The sequence below is a fragment of the Triticum aestivum genome, chromosome 3B (assembly GCF_018294505.1).
Source record: "Triticum aestivum cultivar Chinese Spring chromosome 3B, IWGSC CS RefSeq v2.1, whole genome shotgun sequence".
Lineage (NCBI taxonomy): Eukaryota > Viridiplantae > Streptophyta > Magnoliopsida > Poales > Poaceae > Triticum > Triticum aestivum.
In genome coordinates, this window is record NC_057801.1 from 775,690,500 (window position 1) to 775,711,475 (window position 20,976).

At 43.0% G+C, this 20,976-nt stretch overlaps 1 protein-coding gene across 1 annotated transcript; it reads right to left on the reverse strand.

The window, feature by feature from the left end:
- Positions 1 to 19,727: 19,727 nt before the first annotated feature.
- LOC123066515 (uncharacterized) lies at positions 19,728 to 20,757 on the reverse strand. Its single transcript, XM_044489576.1, has one exon. It carries the CDS (start codon positions 20,453 to 20,455, stop codon positions 19,973 to 19,975), a length of 483 nt encoding a protein of 160 aa, XP_044345511.1. The 5' UTR covers positions 20,456 to 20,757; the 3' UTR covers positions 19,728 to 19,972.
- Positions 20,758 to 20,976: the final 219 nt, after the last annotated feature.

Here is a 20,976-nt window from a genome sequence, read left to right on the forward strand (position 1 = left end):
TGAAGACTATTTTTCTGCACAGTGATATTGAGGTGACCTTTCTGACACAACTAGAAGGCTTTGTGGCTGAAATAAAATAAGGCCATGTTTGTTTGCTAAAGAAGTCATTGTATAGCTTAAAGCAATCCCCAAGGCAGTGGTATCAGAAATTTGGCACGTAGTTAGTACTCGTGGATTTGAGAGAAGCCCATATGATTCTTATGTGTTTCAGTAGGTACTTGCAGATGGCACTAGGGTGTATATCTTGCTTTATGTTGATGACATCCTTTTGCAGGAAAGAGTTGTTCTTCTATTAAAGATGTAAAGGCCATGCTCAAGAGTGAGTTCGAGATGAAGGATTTGGGTGCAGCCAAGGGATTATTGGGCATGGATGTTTGCGGTGACTCTTCTTAGGGTAGACTTTATCACTCACAGAGTGGGTATATTGAGAAGGTTCTACATCACTTTTACATGTCATAGGCAATGCCAGTTTCTACTCATTTGGCGGCACCTTTTATATTGTCTTCTTCATTAGAGCTTTTAAATAAAGAGGAGGAAGAGTACATGTATAAAGTTTCCTATGCTTGAGCAGTTAGCAGTTTGATGTATGCTATGGTATGCACGTGTCCTGATATTGCTCATGCAATTAGTGCGGTGACCCGTTTTATGTCAAGGCCAAGCAAAGAACATTGGAAGGTTGTACAGTAGATGCTCAGGTCTCTTCGTGGCACAAGTAAGTATGGCTTGATGTTTGATCAAAGGGAAGCAAAGCTGGGACAAGTTCTTGGTTATTCACATTTTGATCATGCTGGAGATCAAGATGAGAGGCATTCCCTCACCGCTAATGTATGTCAACTTTGTGGGTCTTCTGCTAGCTGGAGAGCAACCTTGTAGCATGTTGTTGCTTTATCAGCCATAGACGTTGAGTTCATGTCAGTGACATAGAGAGTGAAGATATCCATTTGGATTTATTGTTTTCTTCGTGATTTGGGCATTGAGCAAGTTGATCGTGTTGTGTTTTGTGATAGTCAAAGTGCGATTCACCTTGCAAAAAATGAAAAGTTTCATGAGATAACCAAGCATATTGACGTGTGCAACTTCTTCATTAAGCATCATATGAAAGAGGCAACTTTGTTATTGAGAAATTGGGACAAAAGATAATCTAGATGATATGTTAACCAAGGCGGTCCCGAAGGACAAGTTTGAGGCTTGGACTTGGTGAGCAATCATGCATACCTGAGCTAGCTCTCACGTGGAGCATTGGAGGCGGGGAGTATGTCACTTGATGATTTGTTCATATGGAGATGAATCTTTGGAGATTGGACTTTTGGTATTAAGAACAATGATATAAATAGGACCATCATGATCAAGTCTTGCACATAAATAAAGACTTAAAGGCGAAACACCAAATTAAACACTTGCAGCGGAAATCATCGTTGACTACTTAGACCCGTGCCATTTTCCATAACCCTATAGACAACTGACTGGAAAAGCGTCCTATGTCGCATGAACGTCATTGTCGAACTCTTCTTCAAACTCCTTATCTTCCATGCCTAGCCAAGTTAATAGCCGAGGACAAGCCAATTAGTACTTTGAGTGTACTTGCAAGCAACCCACAAAGTGATAACAGAGTATTTTGCATGACTTAGTACAAAGTAAGGATACTATACTATACTTTATTAGCTTGTGTGATTCTATGGTAGTTTCGCGAAACATTTTTAAAAGCATCTAATTGTGACCCTAATGGCCAATCTACCTTTTGCTAATCAGATCATCAACATAAAAAGAGTTGTAATTATCTCCACTCATCTCAGGTGTCATTATATCATCCTCATCTAATGACTTATCACTTCCTATTCAAATCCCAATTTTTGAATATAAAAAATATGCACATAGTCTTAGCGTGGTCATTCGAGCTGTTTTTGATCGTGGATTCGACTATTCAAATTATTTGACGCTCGGCAGGGGTTATACAAGAGGCCCACAAGATTCAGGGAACTTTGTGTCATCCACGTCATACATTAAGTACCGGAGGTAAGCACATGAACAAAACCTTTTCCAGACAGTACTAACATAGGTTGGGCCAATGCCATCATGATTGAAGCAGCCATGAGCAATTTTGGAAGGTGTAAAACCAGCAGCCTGTACGCCATCGATGTCCTGCACCCGGAGGTCTATTTGAGAGAGGACTACATCTTCATTGGCCGTACGGTCGCTGACGCCATGGTGAGACACAATGTCGGTCTAACCGAGTTCATGATCTTGAACAAACAGGAGATCGGGCAATGTAGCAAGAAGGAACTGGTCGTCCATTGGATCCAGCTCAGGACGTTCATCGCTGCTTGCCCCATCGCATTCGTCGGCCTCACTCACATCTAGCTGCGGAATTAGACGGATTGTCTAGGGTCTTGAGCACGTGTAAGTAGCTCCAGTTTATCAGCCTGTACAACTGCGACGCGGGGCAGATGCCTGTGCTGCAGGTGGAGCACCCGCGGTTCGGCAAGCTGGAGATCGTCAAATGCGACTTCGAGAGGGTGGACCTGAAGTTGGTACCAGAGCTCATGCTGCACACTGTTTCCCGTTGGTTCTCTCCGCATGACCCGGTGTCTTTTGGTCATGTCCCGCTGCTCGAGAATAACTAATCTCTCTCTCTCTCTCTCTCTCTCTCTCTCTCTCTCTCTCTCTCTCTCTCTCTCTCTCTCTCTCTCTCTCTCTCTCTCTCTCTCTCTCTCTCTCTCTCTCTCCGTACAAGATGCTCAGATTTAGTGAGGTCCTCGACAAAGCCGCCATAAACTAGCTGCATTTGGACTTTCAAGGCGAAAAGATTTGTGATGGTGCTATCGGGAGATTCTTATCTTTCAAATTTGGTTAACATATTCAGGAATGAATATTTTATTGATATTTTTGCAGATTTGAGTTAAACCCGAGGCTCTAGATAAATTACGGCGGTGTTGTGGGATCTAATGACCATTAGTTTGCTTAACATCTCTGAAGACTCTGACTTGACCTGGACAATGTTCATTTTGCTTGGTGCACCTTCCCTCAAGTAGCTAGTCAATACTATTGTCCTTCGGGTTTGCAATGGTGATTTAGATAGTTTTTATTTACAATCATGGTGGTTTAGTCAGTTTCTTAACAGGTGCTTCAGTTAGGACTAATAGTCGATAGTAATCGACAAGATTGAATTCTGTAGAAGGCAATACAATTTTGTATAATTGGTGGTTTAGTTAGTTTAAAAAAAATGGTTCATGGTCTCAACTACTATTTAGCTTACTACAGTATAGTTGTGTGGATTGTCGCTCATGAATAACACCCAATGCATTGCTTTCTGTTGCCCAGTGTACTACAGTTTAATATGCAGAACTTGAGCTTTGTTTGGCAAGAAAATGTCTGGGCTAATTCCCACAAGGAGTAATTAATTCCACACCCACGTATTTATTTCTGATCATTGATGCTTCGTCTGTTTATGCTGCAGAGACATGGTCACATGGATGATTAGCATCTTTTGGCAAAAGCATGTTAATTCACTGAAGAAATACTACTGCTCCGATGACTATGAGCGTTGATATCTAATCCTGATTCTTGAGGACTACTTTAGGATGTGATCATTAATGCGGCTTCAAAGCTGCTTGACATAGCATGACATTTGATTTTTACTAATCTGAAAGCATCCATGTGACCACAATCTGATGTATGTGCCATATGATTAGTGTCGTTTGAAGAATTGTTAATAAGGAAATTCCACAATCTGATGTGTGTGCCATATGATTGGTGTTGTTTGAAGAATTTCTTCTTACCAAGAAGGCTTATGATTTTAGCTGTCGATGCAGAGCTTGTGCCGGATGTTCATCATCAGCGCCAGTGAGGGGTTCAGGCTCCCGTTGAACTCATGGCATCAGCCATATGGACCTGCATGTATTTGATAGTTTGCTCAATCAGATTTATCCCTTCAACCACAGCTAAGGCAACCACACTACTTCATTGAGATTTCTTTCCTACAGGACATGGATTTATAATCTCCAACAATACGGTCATGCTTCTTATATTTACTTTCAATTCTAAATACATTTGTGATTTTCTATATGCTGTCTTAAACTGTGTGTGCTAAACCAACCATATAGTATATAGAAAGGATTCCAAAATGTTTGCTTATATTGCAAACTCTTCAAAATATGCGGTCATTTTACTGTTTTTGCCGTGAACTTGGGGAGCTTGGGACAGAGTATGGTCTCAATAATCAGTATATACCAGAACAACATTTTTGTGATATTGTATATACTGCCTTAGTGATAATGGAGTATTTACCACATTTTTGCCATGGGCTCTATACTGCATTTTTGAATTGGTTAGAATAGCTGACGTCTTTTAATCTTCCTTGCGGTATATGCTACCATCAAAGGGAGTATATAAGGTACTAATTTCAAGTATATACTATTGTACTACATTTTGTCTATTTACATCTACAACCAAGTAGTATGTGCACTGCTCTTTGTGCACGGCAGTATATACATCATTTTTTGTAAGGCAATATATAACAGCTTTTTTGTGAACCAGTATACTACTTTTCTTAGTCAGTATATATATACATAATCTTTTAGTCGATATATACTACTTTTCTTTAGTCGGTATATACTACTGTTCTTGATACAAAGGGTAAAGCAGCGCGCACATGACACACAGCAGCCGTTGTCGACTAGACGGTGGTGCCGTTGAATGGATCTATCAGTGCATGCCATGCCACCACCGTTTCTTATTGCTGCCGTTGTCGATGAGGTTGGCAGTGTCGTTGCATGGGTCGATCAGTGCACACCATGCTGCCACGTTGTCGACGAGATGGTGGTGCCATCTTATCCATCGATGCTATGTGACTAGCTTCGTCAATGGCTTTGCACCTTGATCCAGATTGTTTTCATGCAAACCTGTCATGTTTGCCTCTTAATGACCACATCCGCTAAGTCATCTCTTTCTCTCTCTCTCTCTCTCTCTCTACTACTACTGCAACTAACTAACTGTGATGTTCTTCTCCAGGTTTTTTGGCTGGATACTGAGATGGCACCATTGTGCTGCTGAAGTTAAACCCTGTTTATTGGGACGTACAAGCGGGCGGCAACCACACATGGCGGTCGGAGACAAGCCATATTTTTCCAATGACTGCTGCTAGGATTGATGTCCTATTGCCGGAGAAACAATGCAACTGTCGTCAGTCGCACCGTTTTGTCCAGCGATGATATCATCCATGTCTATTATTTTGTTGACAATCACCATATGTGCCCGCTCTTAATAGATTTCCATTTAGATCTCTGTAGCTTTTTATGGATGAAACCTTACTATGTTACATGCATGCCTCATCTATGCATTTTACCACTGCTATTTTCTTAAAGATGGTAACATTGTCCATCGGATCTTTTTTCTTAGTTTCTTTCCAAGGTAATTGGTGTGGTTGATTGCTATTGAGTGCAAATATTCTGCTCCTGAGCTTCAAATATTTTTTTAAACAAATCAAATCTCTCCTTTAAAATTCATAAAAATCCTTAAATTTCCATACATGTAAATGTCCATTATGTATATGTAGCATTAGATTATAATAAATTGTTTGCAGGTTATACAAAAAATACTTATCTCTAGATCTGAAATAGCAAACAGTAAATAAAAGCGATGCGCGCATTGGTCTTTCAGTGTGACATACAAAAAAAGGATTTTATAATAACGTTTGAAGGTAGACAGTACAAATCAACATGTATAATTTTTTGAAACTTCAAGAACGCACTTTTTCGTTCTTCTTTTGAACCGACCTCAAAGGGGCCATTCAGGGTTTCCACGAAATATCATGATATACTAATGTTACAGAGTTCTAGATCGTGGATTTGGTAAGCACTCTAGATTTTGAATCACACCGTTAATAAAGGAGAAAGATAGTATATTTTGTGATGAAAATATAATAATTATTTTCAGAGTAAGGCATGTTAAATAATAAACTAGGGCGTAGTGAGATCCAATAAGTCAATAGACGTATGAAAAAACTGGTGAATATTGTCATATTGTAGATGCGCATGTTCGATTTCACATTTTAATTTAATTGCATAAATTGTGTATGACTCGAACTCTTGAGAAATTTTTCTCGGTGCAGGCACTCAAATCACGAGCCAAACATTGATGCAGGCTACTATGGGGGCTAGGAAGCAGGATCAACTTGAATCCAACTTAAAATTGATTCTAATGAGTATTTGGTCTTCATTCTGTCTCGATGCAAACACATCAACGTGTGGACTACCATCCATTGATGCGTGGAGACCAGGTTATTGTGGGAACATTTACACCAATGTTTTTATCGACTGATCGATCTATAATTTCTTTTTTCTATTTATTAGAGCTGATCTCTGTTTTCTCTTTGTCTATTAATGCTTGTGGCAAAATTGCAGATATTCATGTATCGGCCTCACGCGTGTCTTTGCTGGAGCCCATTCATGGCGAGGATATACATGGTTGATGGCCCAACGATCCTTAGGGGATGGAAGGATCCCATGACTACAGGAATAGCACTAAATAAACTGTGTACTAACTAGAGCAATGATATATTTCATAGATCAAGGATATATATGTGAAATAACAACTTACATCATATAACTACTAGGCTGACAAGTATTTGGCATTCTGTCTTTTTAATAGGTAGATGATTCTTCTACAATAGTTCCATGTTCATATGCCATGCTTCTCTGGTCCAATAGGAAACAATGTCATTGGTCGACCAGAGTATATAGGGATTTATATCATCCTGATATATATTTCTACAAGTAGTTTGTATGAGCCTCAAAACACTGATTTTCAATAAATCTTCTCTCTTTTCGTCTCTTATGTTTTCCTGCTTCAAAATTCTATGTTATGGAGTGTTTTGTGGGGGCACATATCCAATATACATAGAAGCAAGGTTAATGAAAATAAAAGAAAAACAGAAATGTTAGAAGAAATTATTTGGATCCTTTTCTGTAACTTAAATTCAACTAATCAATCACTCTTCTCGGCCACATATGTTCTCTTGCTTCAAGTTTCTATATTATGGAATGAGTTTATCATTGAAAACAATTATAAAAAATTGGTCCTTTCGGGCACATGTCGGATATACGTAAAAGCAAGGATAATGAAACAAAATAAAATCAAAAGTGTTAAAATATTTTTTGACTCCTTCTAAGTCACTTAGAATTAAACTAATAAAAAAAATGAGACACGTCATATGTGCTTGCGATTTAAAAGTATGGATGGGTGTTTCACTTTTTCCCCCTTCATGCTATATGTTTTCAAGCAACAAAATTAATACATACAACTTATTGACTAGCCGTGTGAATGCACGGGTTGACGACTAGCTGCTAGTAGTTATTGTAATTTTTTGGACACCAGACAAACGGTGGAGTACATATACGAAGAGAAGAGGCGCACGCACGCAGTCGATCTCTCGCTGTCTCACACACATGAGTGTTACTTAAAGGCGACGTTAACAAATATACCCTAAAACCCTAGGTGCACGATTGCTGCATTCGCGGGTACCGGGTACGTGGTGGAGCACCTTTGTAGGAATAGTCAGCTCGCGTGATAATTTGATCCGTAGGAGTTGATGGTCGGGACCACAGGTGAACGACTTGGAGCACGGTGGCTCGCCAGTTGCCACAGATCGAGTAGCCACGTTTAAAATATCGTTTTTTAGCGGGGTTAAGGGTTCCGATTTTCAATGGCACGTTATAAGTAGTAAGTAGCTTTCAGAACGATTGGTATGGAGCGAAAATGGAATTCATAGTACTACGTACCTCCTTGGCCTATGGTTGTATGGGTTTATGTTGCGAGATGTTGAACCTGGTAGTTCTAGGGAAAATACTATGGTTTAGATTTAGATGCTGGTTTTCAGTAATGAAAATCGGAAGGGGAAACCCTTCTTTGATTAAAAAAAACTACTACCTCCATTCTGGTTTACTAGTCCCCATCGTACTTTGGGTCAAAGTTTATCCACGAATTTTACTTGTAAAATGTGAATGGAAAACGAGATTTTGTTATACCCAAACAAAAAAGGTCTGGAGGGAGTGATTGCTCTGACACGGACGCGACCTCTCATAATGCAGGCATTGAACCGGCGCGCCGGCCAAGAGGGCTGCACTCGCTGCAGGCCCGGCTGAGCATGCCTCCTCGCCGCATGCAACCAGCTTAAAACTGCCCCGCCTCCCTTCATTGAATCCGCGCGTGTGCCGGCAACACGTCCTTCCGCGAGCCGGCAGGCATTTTAGAACACAAAAAATGACTAAAATATAACTAATTTACGCATGGTCTTGACTTGTTGTGCTCGCACTGGTAGCAGGAACTAGTAGAGGTTTTTCTTTATTTATAACTCTCCTCACATTTTTTTGGCTTTGAAGTGAATCATGGTTGTGGACAGATATCTGTGAACATGAGTTTGTTGTGGAAGTTGAACTTGGAATATCGGGCTTGCGCGTGAACTATACCATGTCCAATGCTTCGTCTGTTATTGTTTGGAAAGTAATTGCTGTTATTACATGACCCCAAAAAAAATATTTTGTGCCACATCAGTAGGTGCACAGACATCACAACAGGCTGATGACTGGATAAACATTTGAACCTAGCTATTATGAAGGAAATTTTGTATTGACAACAGTTTTAGATAGCAGGAGAAGCCTAGCCTGCTCTGCCTCTGCTAGCTTATTTCTGGCTTTTTCCATCTCTTCTTTGGCTTGGGTGAAGAGAGCATCTGATTGCTCTTTTCGCTTCTTCAGGAACTCAGCTACATTCTCAAGGGCTGCTGCATGCTTTCTTTCAGCCTTTACTAATGCCACGACGCCACGAACAGCTGACGACTCCACCTGGCTTGTGTGTAATCCAGCATCATCTGGGAATTTGCACCTTGTGTCTAATCCAGCATCATTAGGGAACTGGCACCTTGTCTGTAATCCAGCCTCATTTTGGAAACATGATCTCGAGGTTGACCATACTTCCCTCCTCGCAGGAACTGCATCCTGACATGAAGTTACTTCTTTCTGAGATCAATACTCAGAGCAACCTAGATCCATTTAGTAGAAGCCAGATAAACATAACTCGGAGAAGTGAATTCAAAAGGAAAAGGAATATAAAAACAGACTACAAGGTGAGAACACCCACTTCCCACATCAAGCTAAAAGCGATAGCATTAGGACGATTAAGACTCTTCTTATTACACATCGAAGAACACCACGCTTAAGAGAAACAGAAACTACAACATATACACATCGAAGAACAAGAGGCTAAACGAAAGTAATTGAAAGGGTGTTATTTACCAAAGCTCGTTTTACAGGTTCGGTGCAGCTCCTCTTTAACTTGCCACGCTCCTTGAAGATGTCCCGAATATCCCGTGTTTGGTCTTCATTGCTCCTCTGCATGTTCGCACTCGTGGTTTTAAAATCTCAACATGGCAAGAAAAATATACTACTAGTAATACTCGTCCATCTTGTGGGCAACATTAAAGCACTCGTCTGCCATTTTAGAGCATCTCCAACAGAATCGCAACGCGCGGCGCTTTAAAAAAGCGTTTACAGTGCTGAGATCGAGAAGTAGATACTAGAGTAGAGGATAGTTCTCAGCATAGATAGATAAAAAAAAGATAATTCAACTACTCCTCGTCGTCCGACTCCTTCTCGGTGATGTCCTCTTCCCACGTCTGACTGTAGACGTGAAGATACCGATCGTCGTCGGATTCCCAAGGCGACGCTGCTCCTATGCTCATGTTGAACTGAGCGTCCGCTTTTCGCCTACGCTTGTCCTCGCGATAGGCGGCTCGCTCCGCCCTCCTCTTATCCCTCTCCGCCCTCCTTTGCGCGATAGTCGTCAACCCGTGCAGTTGCACGGGCTAGTTATTTAGACAATAGCTTGGGGGAATTTCCTAAACATTGGTAATACATACAGAAATGGAACTGACTACAAATTCAGATACTTTGTATTAAGCTCTTAAAAGTGCAATACATTAATGATGACTCTTTTTCTTGTAACAATATATTAATGAAACATACCCAAGAAGTTCAGTCACTTAGTGGGTAGGCTTATAATGCTTACATTTTGATTGACGTGTAGTCAGATATTTGCGGGTCAAAAGAGAGGCTAGAAACAGGTATGGCCAGAATGTTGGGAAGTACTAATCCTCATAGGTTTAGAAGAGCATAATACAGTAAGCTTGGAAAGGTTTCCCGGTGAACAGCCAAACCGATCTTTGCCTTAAGAATTGTGATTTCAGCTTGGGACATTATTGAATAATCTAACTTATGAGTTAAGGCTGTCGTCTCTGCTAAAGAAAAAAAGTAAGCTAAAACATGTAGTCTTACGTACATACTAAAAGGCCACATGAGGCACATGCAAGTGTTTATGTGATTTTTTTCTTCTGCCTTTCATCAAACGTAGATTGTATAAATGAGCATTGATGATGGCGAGCAAAACGCCATATATAGATTACAAAGTATGATCAAATCAAAGGTTAGAATTATTAGGTAGAAGGTAGATTTTTTTTCCAGTCCTACTGTGTATTCCAGTTTCCTCGAGGAAACATAGTAATAAACAGTAATTTCTTCCATTTAAGCTACAACACCGCTTGCCTCTAGAAACACTAAAAGAAAAATGTTTACTGAACTATCAGCCTGGCACTGCTAAATCAAGTAGAAAGGAGAAATTTATCCTAGAACATGCACTTGTCGACCTTGCAGACGATCAGATCGCAACACACTCCTCGGCGTTTTGATATGGGAGAGATCTGATCAATGTTAACATTTATATAGGAGCGACCTTATAACTCTGCTGGTCCTGTTTCACGTGGTATGACCTTGGGTGGCCGACAAACTTTCCTGCATGTTGCGAGTTGACATACAAGATCACAAAGTCAACTCAAATGATGCTAAATATCCTTAAAACTATTTCATAAATCTTGAAGACTGTGCTAGACTTATCTTGAAGACTTGAATAATCGTCTAATTTACTATGGACAAAATAGACAGAAAGACTGGCAATGATATGTGTGAACAACAGCTAACATCAAACCTAAACTAATAATATCAATTAGTCAATTCAAACCGTAGCAGCGTGCTCACCTGAAAGTAGATTCGTGTCATCTCCAACTCAAGTTTGACCACAAGTACACGGACAGGAATCTGTCTTCTGACAAACGCTCTAGCTATCTCCACGCCTCCAGCACACATTCCTCTCATGAGGAATGGGACAAGCAATTCGCCTTCTGTTGGCCGAAGATACTATGGACTACGACCGCCCTGGTGTAGGGACCACATCAACTAATGTAGCCTGTGGTGAGTACTTTGTCCCCAGCCATATAAGTGCAGTCGTGCATGATCCTATTTTTGTTAACACCTGCCACCGAGAGCAAGAAGGTTTCAGGTTGAGAAGAACAGGCCAATAGCTATGATCGGGCTAGCGCGTCTCCTCGTCGGGTGACCTGATGCAGACATCACAAAGCGAGATGTGCTATAGGAGTGCTGCTGGATCTGCATCTCCACCTTGCCCAAGCATGCATGGATCAATCAGTGGCAGGCCGGATGATAGCAGATCTGTTTTGCTTTCTTTCAAAAAAATAGGAGAGAGAGGGTTGATAGGAGTTGTGCCGGATGTGGTTTCCACAGCGTATGCGTTCATCCTATGGCTTTAGATAGATTTGTAGGGCTTGATGCATGCCTACACGGGACCATGGGAGGAAAATCCATTGGCCACGTCGGTGTCGTAGTTTCAATATTTTTCATCGATGGAAGAGACGTGCACATGACGGTTCCTTTAAACTCCTTGTACGGTCATCTGCGATTTTATGGCTCTTTTTTTTCTTTTTCGTGTATACAATTCTATATCTAAATTGTTCGATGCTATTCTATGGCTCTTTTTTTCACGTTTTAGATCTAGACTGTTCCATGCGATTCTATCGCTATTTTTTTCTTTTAAAGTATATTAACCGATAGAATCTGTGGGTTAATCTACACGGTAATAACTCGGTCCCACCAGATGAACGGTTAGTAAAATCTAATTAATGTGGTAATTTCTTGGGAGTCTGTAATTAGTATAGGTATAGAGGTATAGATAGATAGATAGATAGATAGATGGTAATGTCTTAATTTTGTACCTACTATCTGCAAATATCTTTTGTTTCCTCTCCATGCATGCATGGTCACATCATCTGTTTGGGCCTCTTTGATTCACACTGTTCTAAAAATGCGGGAATAGGAAAAATATATGATTGGACTTAATATAATGCTTATCTCAATCCTACAATATTTTGGTCTATTTGATTGAATCATAGAAAAATAAAGGATTCTTTCAAAGAGATTTGAGTGAATGATCCAAATCCTACGGGAAGTAGTACAAAGAAATCCTTAAGAAAAACACAAATAGGATTCAATCTTTTTTTTCTTGCGGTGGATATAGGATTCAATCTCTCTATTTCAAAATATAGTGCGTACTATGTTTTCTAAATGTAAAACAATCTATGTTTGACCAAGTTTGAGGAAACTATATGAACATCCACAATACAAAATTAGTATCATGAGATATAATATGTATTTTTATATTTTATTTGTTTAGCATTTTAGATGTTGATAGTTTAGTCTAGAAACTTGGTCAAACATATATATGTTTGATTTTGAAAACGTAATATACACTACATTATGGAACGGAGAGAGTTGTACTTCAGTATATAATTACGAAAAACTGTTTTCCTCTTACCATATCAAAAAAAAATCCTATCGAATGCAGGTGCAGGGTCATTTATGAAAAACTGTTTTCTTCTTACGTGAAATGTGTACGGACCCGGAGTAGAGGGAGAGGTAATCTTTTAGCAAGGAGAAGAAGGACGAGGGAATAGTGCTAGATGCACAATATGCATCAGGATTCAAGCACCACAAGCTGGCCGTGCTCGGGATCTGTTGGTTTCAATCAGAAGAGAAGTTCATTAGCTACATTTGGAGTGTCATGGAAGTAGCCTCGGGTCTCGAAGACGTATACCTGCATGACAAGAAAGTGTGTGGGAGATGCCAGCTCATGATTCGAAAGTTGTCAACATACCCATGGCAACGAAGGAAGAAGATTGCACTCGCAAACAAAATCAAGGGGTTGCGCTCCCTCGTAAAGGTTCACTTCCCGCGAAATTCAGAAAATTGTTTGTGTTGATGCAAGATTGTTATTACACAAGTCACCCTTTTGATTCATAGCATTTGGTTGACAGTAGAATTATGCTACATGAGTAACTATTTTAGGGAGTGTGACATGGAGTGATACTTTTAAATGATGTAGTCTTGAGCTCCTTTACAGTGTTGTGATATCTAAATCATATATCATAGTACATGTAAATCATACATCGGAGTACTGGGTAGATCTAGTTAAGCCCGTCATTTCGCAAAGGGCATGAAAGTTTTTTTACTTTTGATATGTGATTACCCTCTTGCACCTTGGTTGGAGGTATTCCATAAGCTTTTGAGTTAGTACTTCCTGGTATTTAATTCATGCTCCAGCCAACTCGTCCAAAAGTCCGAACATTTAAAGTGAGGCAAAAAAAATATTTCAACACTCCCGTTCACGTCTAGGCTAGTTGGACATTGAATATTTTTTGCTATGTGATTACCCTTTTGCCCCTTGGATGAAGGTATTTCCATTGAGTTTCGAGTTAGTACTCTATGGTATTGAATTCATGCTGCAGGCAATTCAACTAAAAGTCCAAACATACAAAGAGAGGCGGCCAATATATTTCAACACTCCCGCTCACATGTAGAATAGTTTAGTCGTTAGACGTGTGATCAATATAGGACCCATGATATTTTTTAACCTGTGTTGGCAGGGTCTTGAACTTGAGTTCTCTTAGCTCGGATGTCATACTAAACTCATGCCTCAGCCAATTACTCCAGAAGTGTGAACTGATGGAGAGAAGGGACAATATGTTTCAACAAGTGGAATTAGCATGAAGTAGTACTAAGTTGTACCGACTATTGGATTTACGATAATAAATGGCTTATACTAATTTTGGATTATCGTAAAATAGCCTTTTGGCATTAAGCAATGATGGAATACCGACTTATACCAAAACAATTGTCTAACGCAGGTAAGAAAGTGCTCAAATCCTTGATTAGCTGGCCTTTTTTAGGGCTAGAACACAATTATTTATTGGTGAAAGTTCCTACACATTTCTCCTATGCATGAATGCATGCATAGCTAAACTGCTAGTTACTATTCTCAACATCAGCCTTTTTCAAAAAAAAAAGCCTTACATTCATTCATGACTAGTTTTAATTGGCATAGGGAGATCGAGGTACATACAAATTCTTAAGCACCAGTGAAAAGTAATTGATTTTCCTTTACTCATTATTCACAAGTGGCTCAAAACTTTCTTAATCTTTAATCCAAGTTATTAGCTACCATGCCAAGGAAATATGGTCCTGCCAATATTATTTTAAAATCGTCATGCCAACTTCACACGTCACAACATCATTAGCTCTTGCTCTAAACTTTAACTCCTCCCCCCCCCCCTAAAATGTCCCTTCAATTTGGATAAGTTAAAAGTTTGTACATTACTGGGACTAGATCATCCAAATGGCGGAACTAAATTTCCTCTGAAAGGATAGTCCTCCCCCTCCGCCGCTGACGTCAGCAAGCGTCACCAGGCAATGCACGCGTGGCGTCAGCGTGCCCTCCCTCCCCAGCTCGCATGGGGGCTGCGCGGGACGGCTTCACTAGGCGGATGTTTGTGTCGCCGCAGTGTCTAGCCGACACTGCCCACACGCTAGGCTGGTGTGGAGACGTGCACATGGTAAGCGCAGGCACCACGGTCCCCCATGCATTGACTTTGCTGTCACTTCGATCGACGACCTCTACGGCGGTGTCGGGGATCCTCCAGCTATCTCGTGCGCACACGCTGGAGTCGAGGAACCTGGTGGCGGCCCATGGGCTTCTTGGTGGCAGCGACTGTCTGCGGCTATGCGGATTCCGCGGCTGTCGGATCTGATGCCAGACTACCACAGCTTCTGTGTCATCCTTCTTCGACCTGGTATGATTGTTCTTATTCAGATCTGGAAAGCTTGGTGGTGGTGATCCAGACCCGATCGTCCGGGGGGAGGGAGCATTGCAAACTGTGCTACAACGATCTCCTGCATCTTCACGATTGTTGTCACCGAAAGGTCTTCGGGACGGTTCATATGCCTAGATCAAATGGTGGACTTCAGCCGTGAGATGAAAACTATGGGCATTGGCTTGACACAGATGGATGGTTGAGCAACGACAACGGTTTCTCATCGCATGTAGTTGCTGGGATCGTGGAAAATGGTGGTGACAATACATGAGTGGCTTTGACGATGTTACGTGCACCCGTACTCGACCTCCGAGGTGAAGGACTAGGTCATCCAAGTTGGTTATATTTGGAAATGGTGTTATTTTTTTGCATCATTACTTTGTTCAATACATTACATGGATATGTATGGGACTGATTCTTCACGGTGAAAACCTACATTCTAGCCTTGGCGGGTGGACCCGGTGACCTCGACGCTTGGAGGTCACTCCCTTCCCAAATGTGTTACTGTTGAAGAACTTTGTTGCCCGTGTGGGGTAAAAAGATGGGTTTTTTCACCCTCAACGTAGAGTTTGTCTTATATGACTTTGCTAGTTGTCGACGTGTTTTTGTGTGTGTGTTGGTATTGGTTGTATACATCCTATCTATGCCGAGGTCGGGTGCATGCTTATGGTGTCTGTATCATCTTAGGATGTGTTTGTTTGCCCGCATAAGGTCCAACCAGGCCTGCGCGGGAAGCAAACAGGCTCATTGGTTGCCATCATACACTATTGGGCCTGCATGACACTAACTTTAAAGCACCTCTTGGCCTGTCTCGCAAGGCACACTCGAAACGGCAGTTTCTCGTGAGCCAGGCCAGCGCAAGGCAAGTGGGCAGCGGGAGCTTCACGTGAGGAGACACCATCAAGAAGCATCGTTGCTTTGCGAAGGGCCGTCAGTTATTAACCTCACCTTCCCTCACTGCTCTCTTTCCCCTCTCCCCTCTCCCCACTCTCACGAAGGTGGTGGCAGCGGCATGCAGCTGATCGGAGAAGAGCTAGTTGACCTTCGGACACCTTCACCAGCATCCGCAGCAACAGTCCGGCAATGGCGGAAAGAATTTTTCCCCTTCCTAACCTAGTACTTCACATTTGATTCGAGTTTAGATCGATCCGCATTAGATATGAGACTCATAGCATCGGGGTATCGAGTAAACACCATAGGAGTGGTCATAACACCATAGGAGTGATCATTAGCGGTAGATATGAGGTTGAACCGATCCTGATTGAGTACAATTTGAATAGGCAATAGGGTTCATCTTACACAGTACACACAGGTCTTAACCTCGGGGACCCTGGAGGCTATTGGAGCGGTGGGTGGCCTTGGCCTTGGTCTTGGTCTTCTCCTCGACCTGCACCACTGTCTCTTCTTCGTCGCCGGAGCGTTCATGACGTTGGGTTGGAGGATGAGGTGGTGGCATTAAAGGCATAGGACAAGAGCACAAAAGAATAGGTTTGAATGGCATTGTTGCAAGGTTCATAATGAAGATCCCGACCCAACCTTTGAACCTCTTCATAATACAGATCGACACGGACAACTCGGGAAAGGAGGTGGTGGCATCAAAGTAGCAGGACAAGGGCAAGGACGTGGTGCCACCCTCAGAGGTGACGCCAGTCCAAAGCACGGCCATGGTCGACGACATGCCGGAGGAGTGCCCCAGCGGCAAGCGGTGCGACTACGACCAATACCATGATATGGGAGGGCCAACCACCTTCTGTAAGGTGATCATGCCCCCCAGCTCAAGGCCATACCTATGCCGCTGGACTTCATGAAGCAGTTCCCGTCCGTGCGACATGATTTCAAACTAAAGACAAACACAGGCTTCTCCTGGAGGGTCAATGTCCAAAGTTGAGTGGCAGAGTCACCCTCAATCAGGGATGGGCCACCTTCACCGCCGTCCATCAAATCAAGAGAGGCTTCATGGTGACCTTCAAGCTACTTACTCCTGACATGCTGAAGGTCATCGTCTTCAATGACAATGGCATTGAAGTGGTGACAAGGTGCGGGAGGCACGACAAAGCCTTCGCCGTGAACCCCCAGGACATCCCATAGTATGCTCCAGCCGCTTTAGTTTAATATTGAATTGCTTTGCGTTTGAACTACTCCATTTATATGTGGCACAATATTTGTAACTGCATACTATATTTTGTTGTGTGTGTTCTTCCTGACGCCGCTGTGTGCGGGTAACCTCTCCGTTGTGTGTGTTCTTCCTGACGCCGTTGTGTGCTGGAAACCTCACCACCGAGCCGAAGAGGTTATTAGACAACAGACATTGCATGCAACTAAACAGCAGGCCTTGTGTTTGCACATTCGCAAGCGGGCAACCAAACACCATGCGCTAAGCTATGCCCTAATACGTGAGAACAAAATGCTGGCAAACAAACGACAGAAGTTGATTTAGAGGTGCATTTGTTCAACACCAGCCTCATGTGAGCCAGGCTTGAACTAGCCAGGCCCGACTGCTAGGGCTGCCAAACACGCCCTTAATGCTCCATTTTGAGCCAATAAAATCCATGCTTTGTCCAAAACCCCTCTACCTATTATTTAGCTCTAAAGCTTTATACACCTCAAGGCACGTGGGGTCTCCGCAGTCGGTATAATTTATCTCTTAATTCTCCATGAGCGCCCTACTGAGATACTTGAGTTACTTGGCTGACTTGGTGTGTTTTGGCTGCTACTGCTTGCGTGCTACCGCTGAGGAGGTCACAGTCACCACCAGCAAGCTTAGCCACATCACAGCAAGCGACATTAGTTCCACATAGGGGATCGGTGACAAGTCGACACGTGCATTGGCATGACACAATGCCAGGATGGTGCTCCCGGCCCGTAGCCACAAGACGGCCGAGGACTCCCAAGCCCGGATCCTCACTAACCTCGGCACCACAAATGCCACCATAGCCAACAACCACATATTCGTGTGTTCGCTCAACTTTTCGTATGGTGGATGTACCTTCACCATTTGTGGTGTCGAAGCGGCTTGTGGGGAGGAGGCGTGGGAATCCATTCCCATGACATCCGTGGCTTCGGAGGGTGCTACCGACGACATCAAAATTTGAGGAAGAAGGGCTCTCTTGAGGAGTAACTCCACATTTTTTAGGAGTCGTTAAATGATTTGAGGGAAATGCTAAATGAAGTCTAACTGCTCAATTGAAATTTTTAGGGAGTCCAAGATTTCTTAGGGGAAGGGCCGAAGATACTCTCAGTTGTACTATAATGCCCTTCCATTGAAGAAACTTGACGCTGTTGGTTTTAAGTAATTTAACTTATACTCCATATTTTACTATTTTTTACCTAGTTCTACAGGAGATAAACGTGTTTTTAGTTTTTTTATTCGACCATAAAAAAATTATTTGGAGGATGATTCAAATGAAGACCTAAAAACTCTTGCATGCCCTATAAACCCTGACGAAGGGAGTAGTTTGTTCATTGAAATGACATCATTTGATTTGCCCTAGATTACTCCATCTTAGCTTTTACTGGAACCCAAAGCTTGATAATTAGTTCCGGAGGCCAAGAGTGATGAGATTCCAAATGGATAGAGCTTTTTTTAGTGCTGGCGAGTATATTTTTGATGTGTTGGAAACGGGAGCACGTAAAATTCGGGTGAGATCCTGTCTTGCTTCCTGGTGGGAGCAAAAGAGGTACTGGGCCCAGCATAGGGGAGTGATCGGGCCCACAAAAGTCTGTCAACAACTGGGTCTGAGCCCAATTTTTCTTCCTGTCAACAACAATTTTGTCCTTTCCGCTTAAGTGAATTTGATGGAGAGGCGTCTCACTCTCACTCTCACCTGCCACCATCAATGTGGAGAAACTGATTAGCCAGAGCCATCACTAATCATTCTCCATCAATGTAGCTACTCCAGCGGTCCAGCCAAGTGATCACTGTTCGCGGTCAATTATTGTTGATCGATGCTGAAAGGGAGACACCGCCACTTCCGTGAGGTGATGGTACTCCTAAATAAGTAAATTAACAACACGAATTAGTTGATACTTGATACCCCCTCCATCCAAGAATATCGGAATTTGCCTTGGTATCTAGATTGTTGAAGATAACTCGTTTAAGTAATTGCGGCGCATAGATGATGTAGATAATATACTTCTCAAATTTGGAGGATTAAAGAGAAGAAAAAGGACCAAGATTTACATACTGGGCTATCAGTTGACGATAGCTGACGTTGCAAATCTATATACCCGGTTGCTGGTTATACTATAACCCTGCTCTAACTCAAGGACAGTAAGCGGGTACACCCACGTGTACGTAAGTACCATCCATGAATACTCCTTTCGTTTCAAAATAGATGACCCAACTTTGTACTAACTTTAGTACTTTAGTACAAAGTTGAGTCATCTATTTTGAAACGGAGGGAGTATATAATAATCTAATAGCTTCTGAGTGACTTACCAAGTACCGAATGCAGTCAAATATATGTACTCAAGCCGTGCAAAGCAAGTCCATGTGACCTACCAAAGTCCGAAATGCACGCATGCATACATAGCTCAACTGCTAGTAGTTACCCAGTTCTCAGCATCAACCGTTCATTCAAAACTAACTGTAATTAACACAGGGTAATCAAGCTCCGTACAAATTCTTTTTTTTTGGCGGGAAAGCTACGTACAAATTCTTATACTAAGCACTAGTGAAAAGTAATTTAGATTCACTTTACACACTATTTATTATAGAAAGCACTAGTGAAAAGTAATTTAGATTCCCTTTATACATTATTTATTTTAGAAAGCACTAGTGAAAAGTAATTTAGTTTCCCTTTACAGATTATTTTGGACACAGCAGGTTTGATCCACATCTCCCAGTTACACAAAGCAAACCCACTTGCTTATAATTAAATCATGCACAAGACAGAACAAAAGCGAACAACTCGCTCTGTACAAGTAGAACTAGGCGCGGATCAAGCCGTGCACGGCGCCGGCGCCGGCGGCCTTGCCCTTGACGGCAAGGTAGTATGGCAGGAAGGCCCCCCTACCGACCCCGGCCGCGGCGGGCGCGGCCATCGACGGAGTGACCTGCAGGAACATGTAGTTGCCGGCGAAGAGGTCGGCCACACAGGGACCGCCTTCCTTGAGCCTAGTCACCACCCGGGCCACCGACGCGCGCACCCTGCCGCCCACCGCGGCCGCCCTCCGCCGCAGCGCCCGCGCCAGGCTCGAGATCCTCAGAGGCCTACCGCGCCGCCGCGGGCCACCGCCCGAGGACGACCGGCGGCTCCGCCACGTCCTCCTGCTGGCGACGATCGCGGCCGCCGCGTGGCGGTAGTAGTGGTCCTGCGCGGCGGCGACGGCGTAGTGCGCGTCCTGCTGGTCGGTGGCGGGAAGGGGTGGGGGCGGGAGCTTCTTGAGCTTCTGGTAGGCGAAGCTGCTCATGGCGAGGTAGGAGGAGGACGGCGGTATGGCTAGACAGATAGAGTGTGGAAGAAGTGAAGAAGCAGAGTGTACGTAGCTAATTAAGCTAAGCCAGGGGTGGTGGCTGTGGCCGGTGATGAATGATGGCTCAACCAAACGTGTACTACCACTCTACTAGTAGCTACTGATCTGATGTCCCGGGCCTTACACGTCGCCGTGTACGCCATGGCCCATGGGTCCGTGACAACGTCGCATTGCCGACCGAGACCGGGAGCCACCATCAACCATGGCTGGCAGGATCGACACTACCGGCCCGCCAGTTCTGTCCATGTACCGGACAGGCAGGCAGCGAGCTACTTGAAACGAAGCCGCACATGATCTTTGCGTGAACCAGCTAAATTCAGCTCGTACTCGAGCGTGAACCTGGTATAGCTCAGTTTACCGGAGTTGCGTGCGCTAGTGCTACAGATCGGCTGTCACGTCGGCTAAGCTCGGTAAAGCTGGGTTGGTGATCGGGACGGCGGCGCGCGGCGGGGCCGGAG

What these genes read in the sequence shown, in the direction of transcription:
- LOC123066515 (XM_044489576.1), bottom strand. Translation starts at nt 20,455, where the DNA reads ATGAGCAGCTTCGCCTACCAGAAGCTCAAGAAGCTCCCGCCCCCACCC.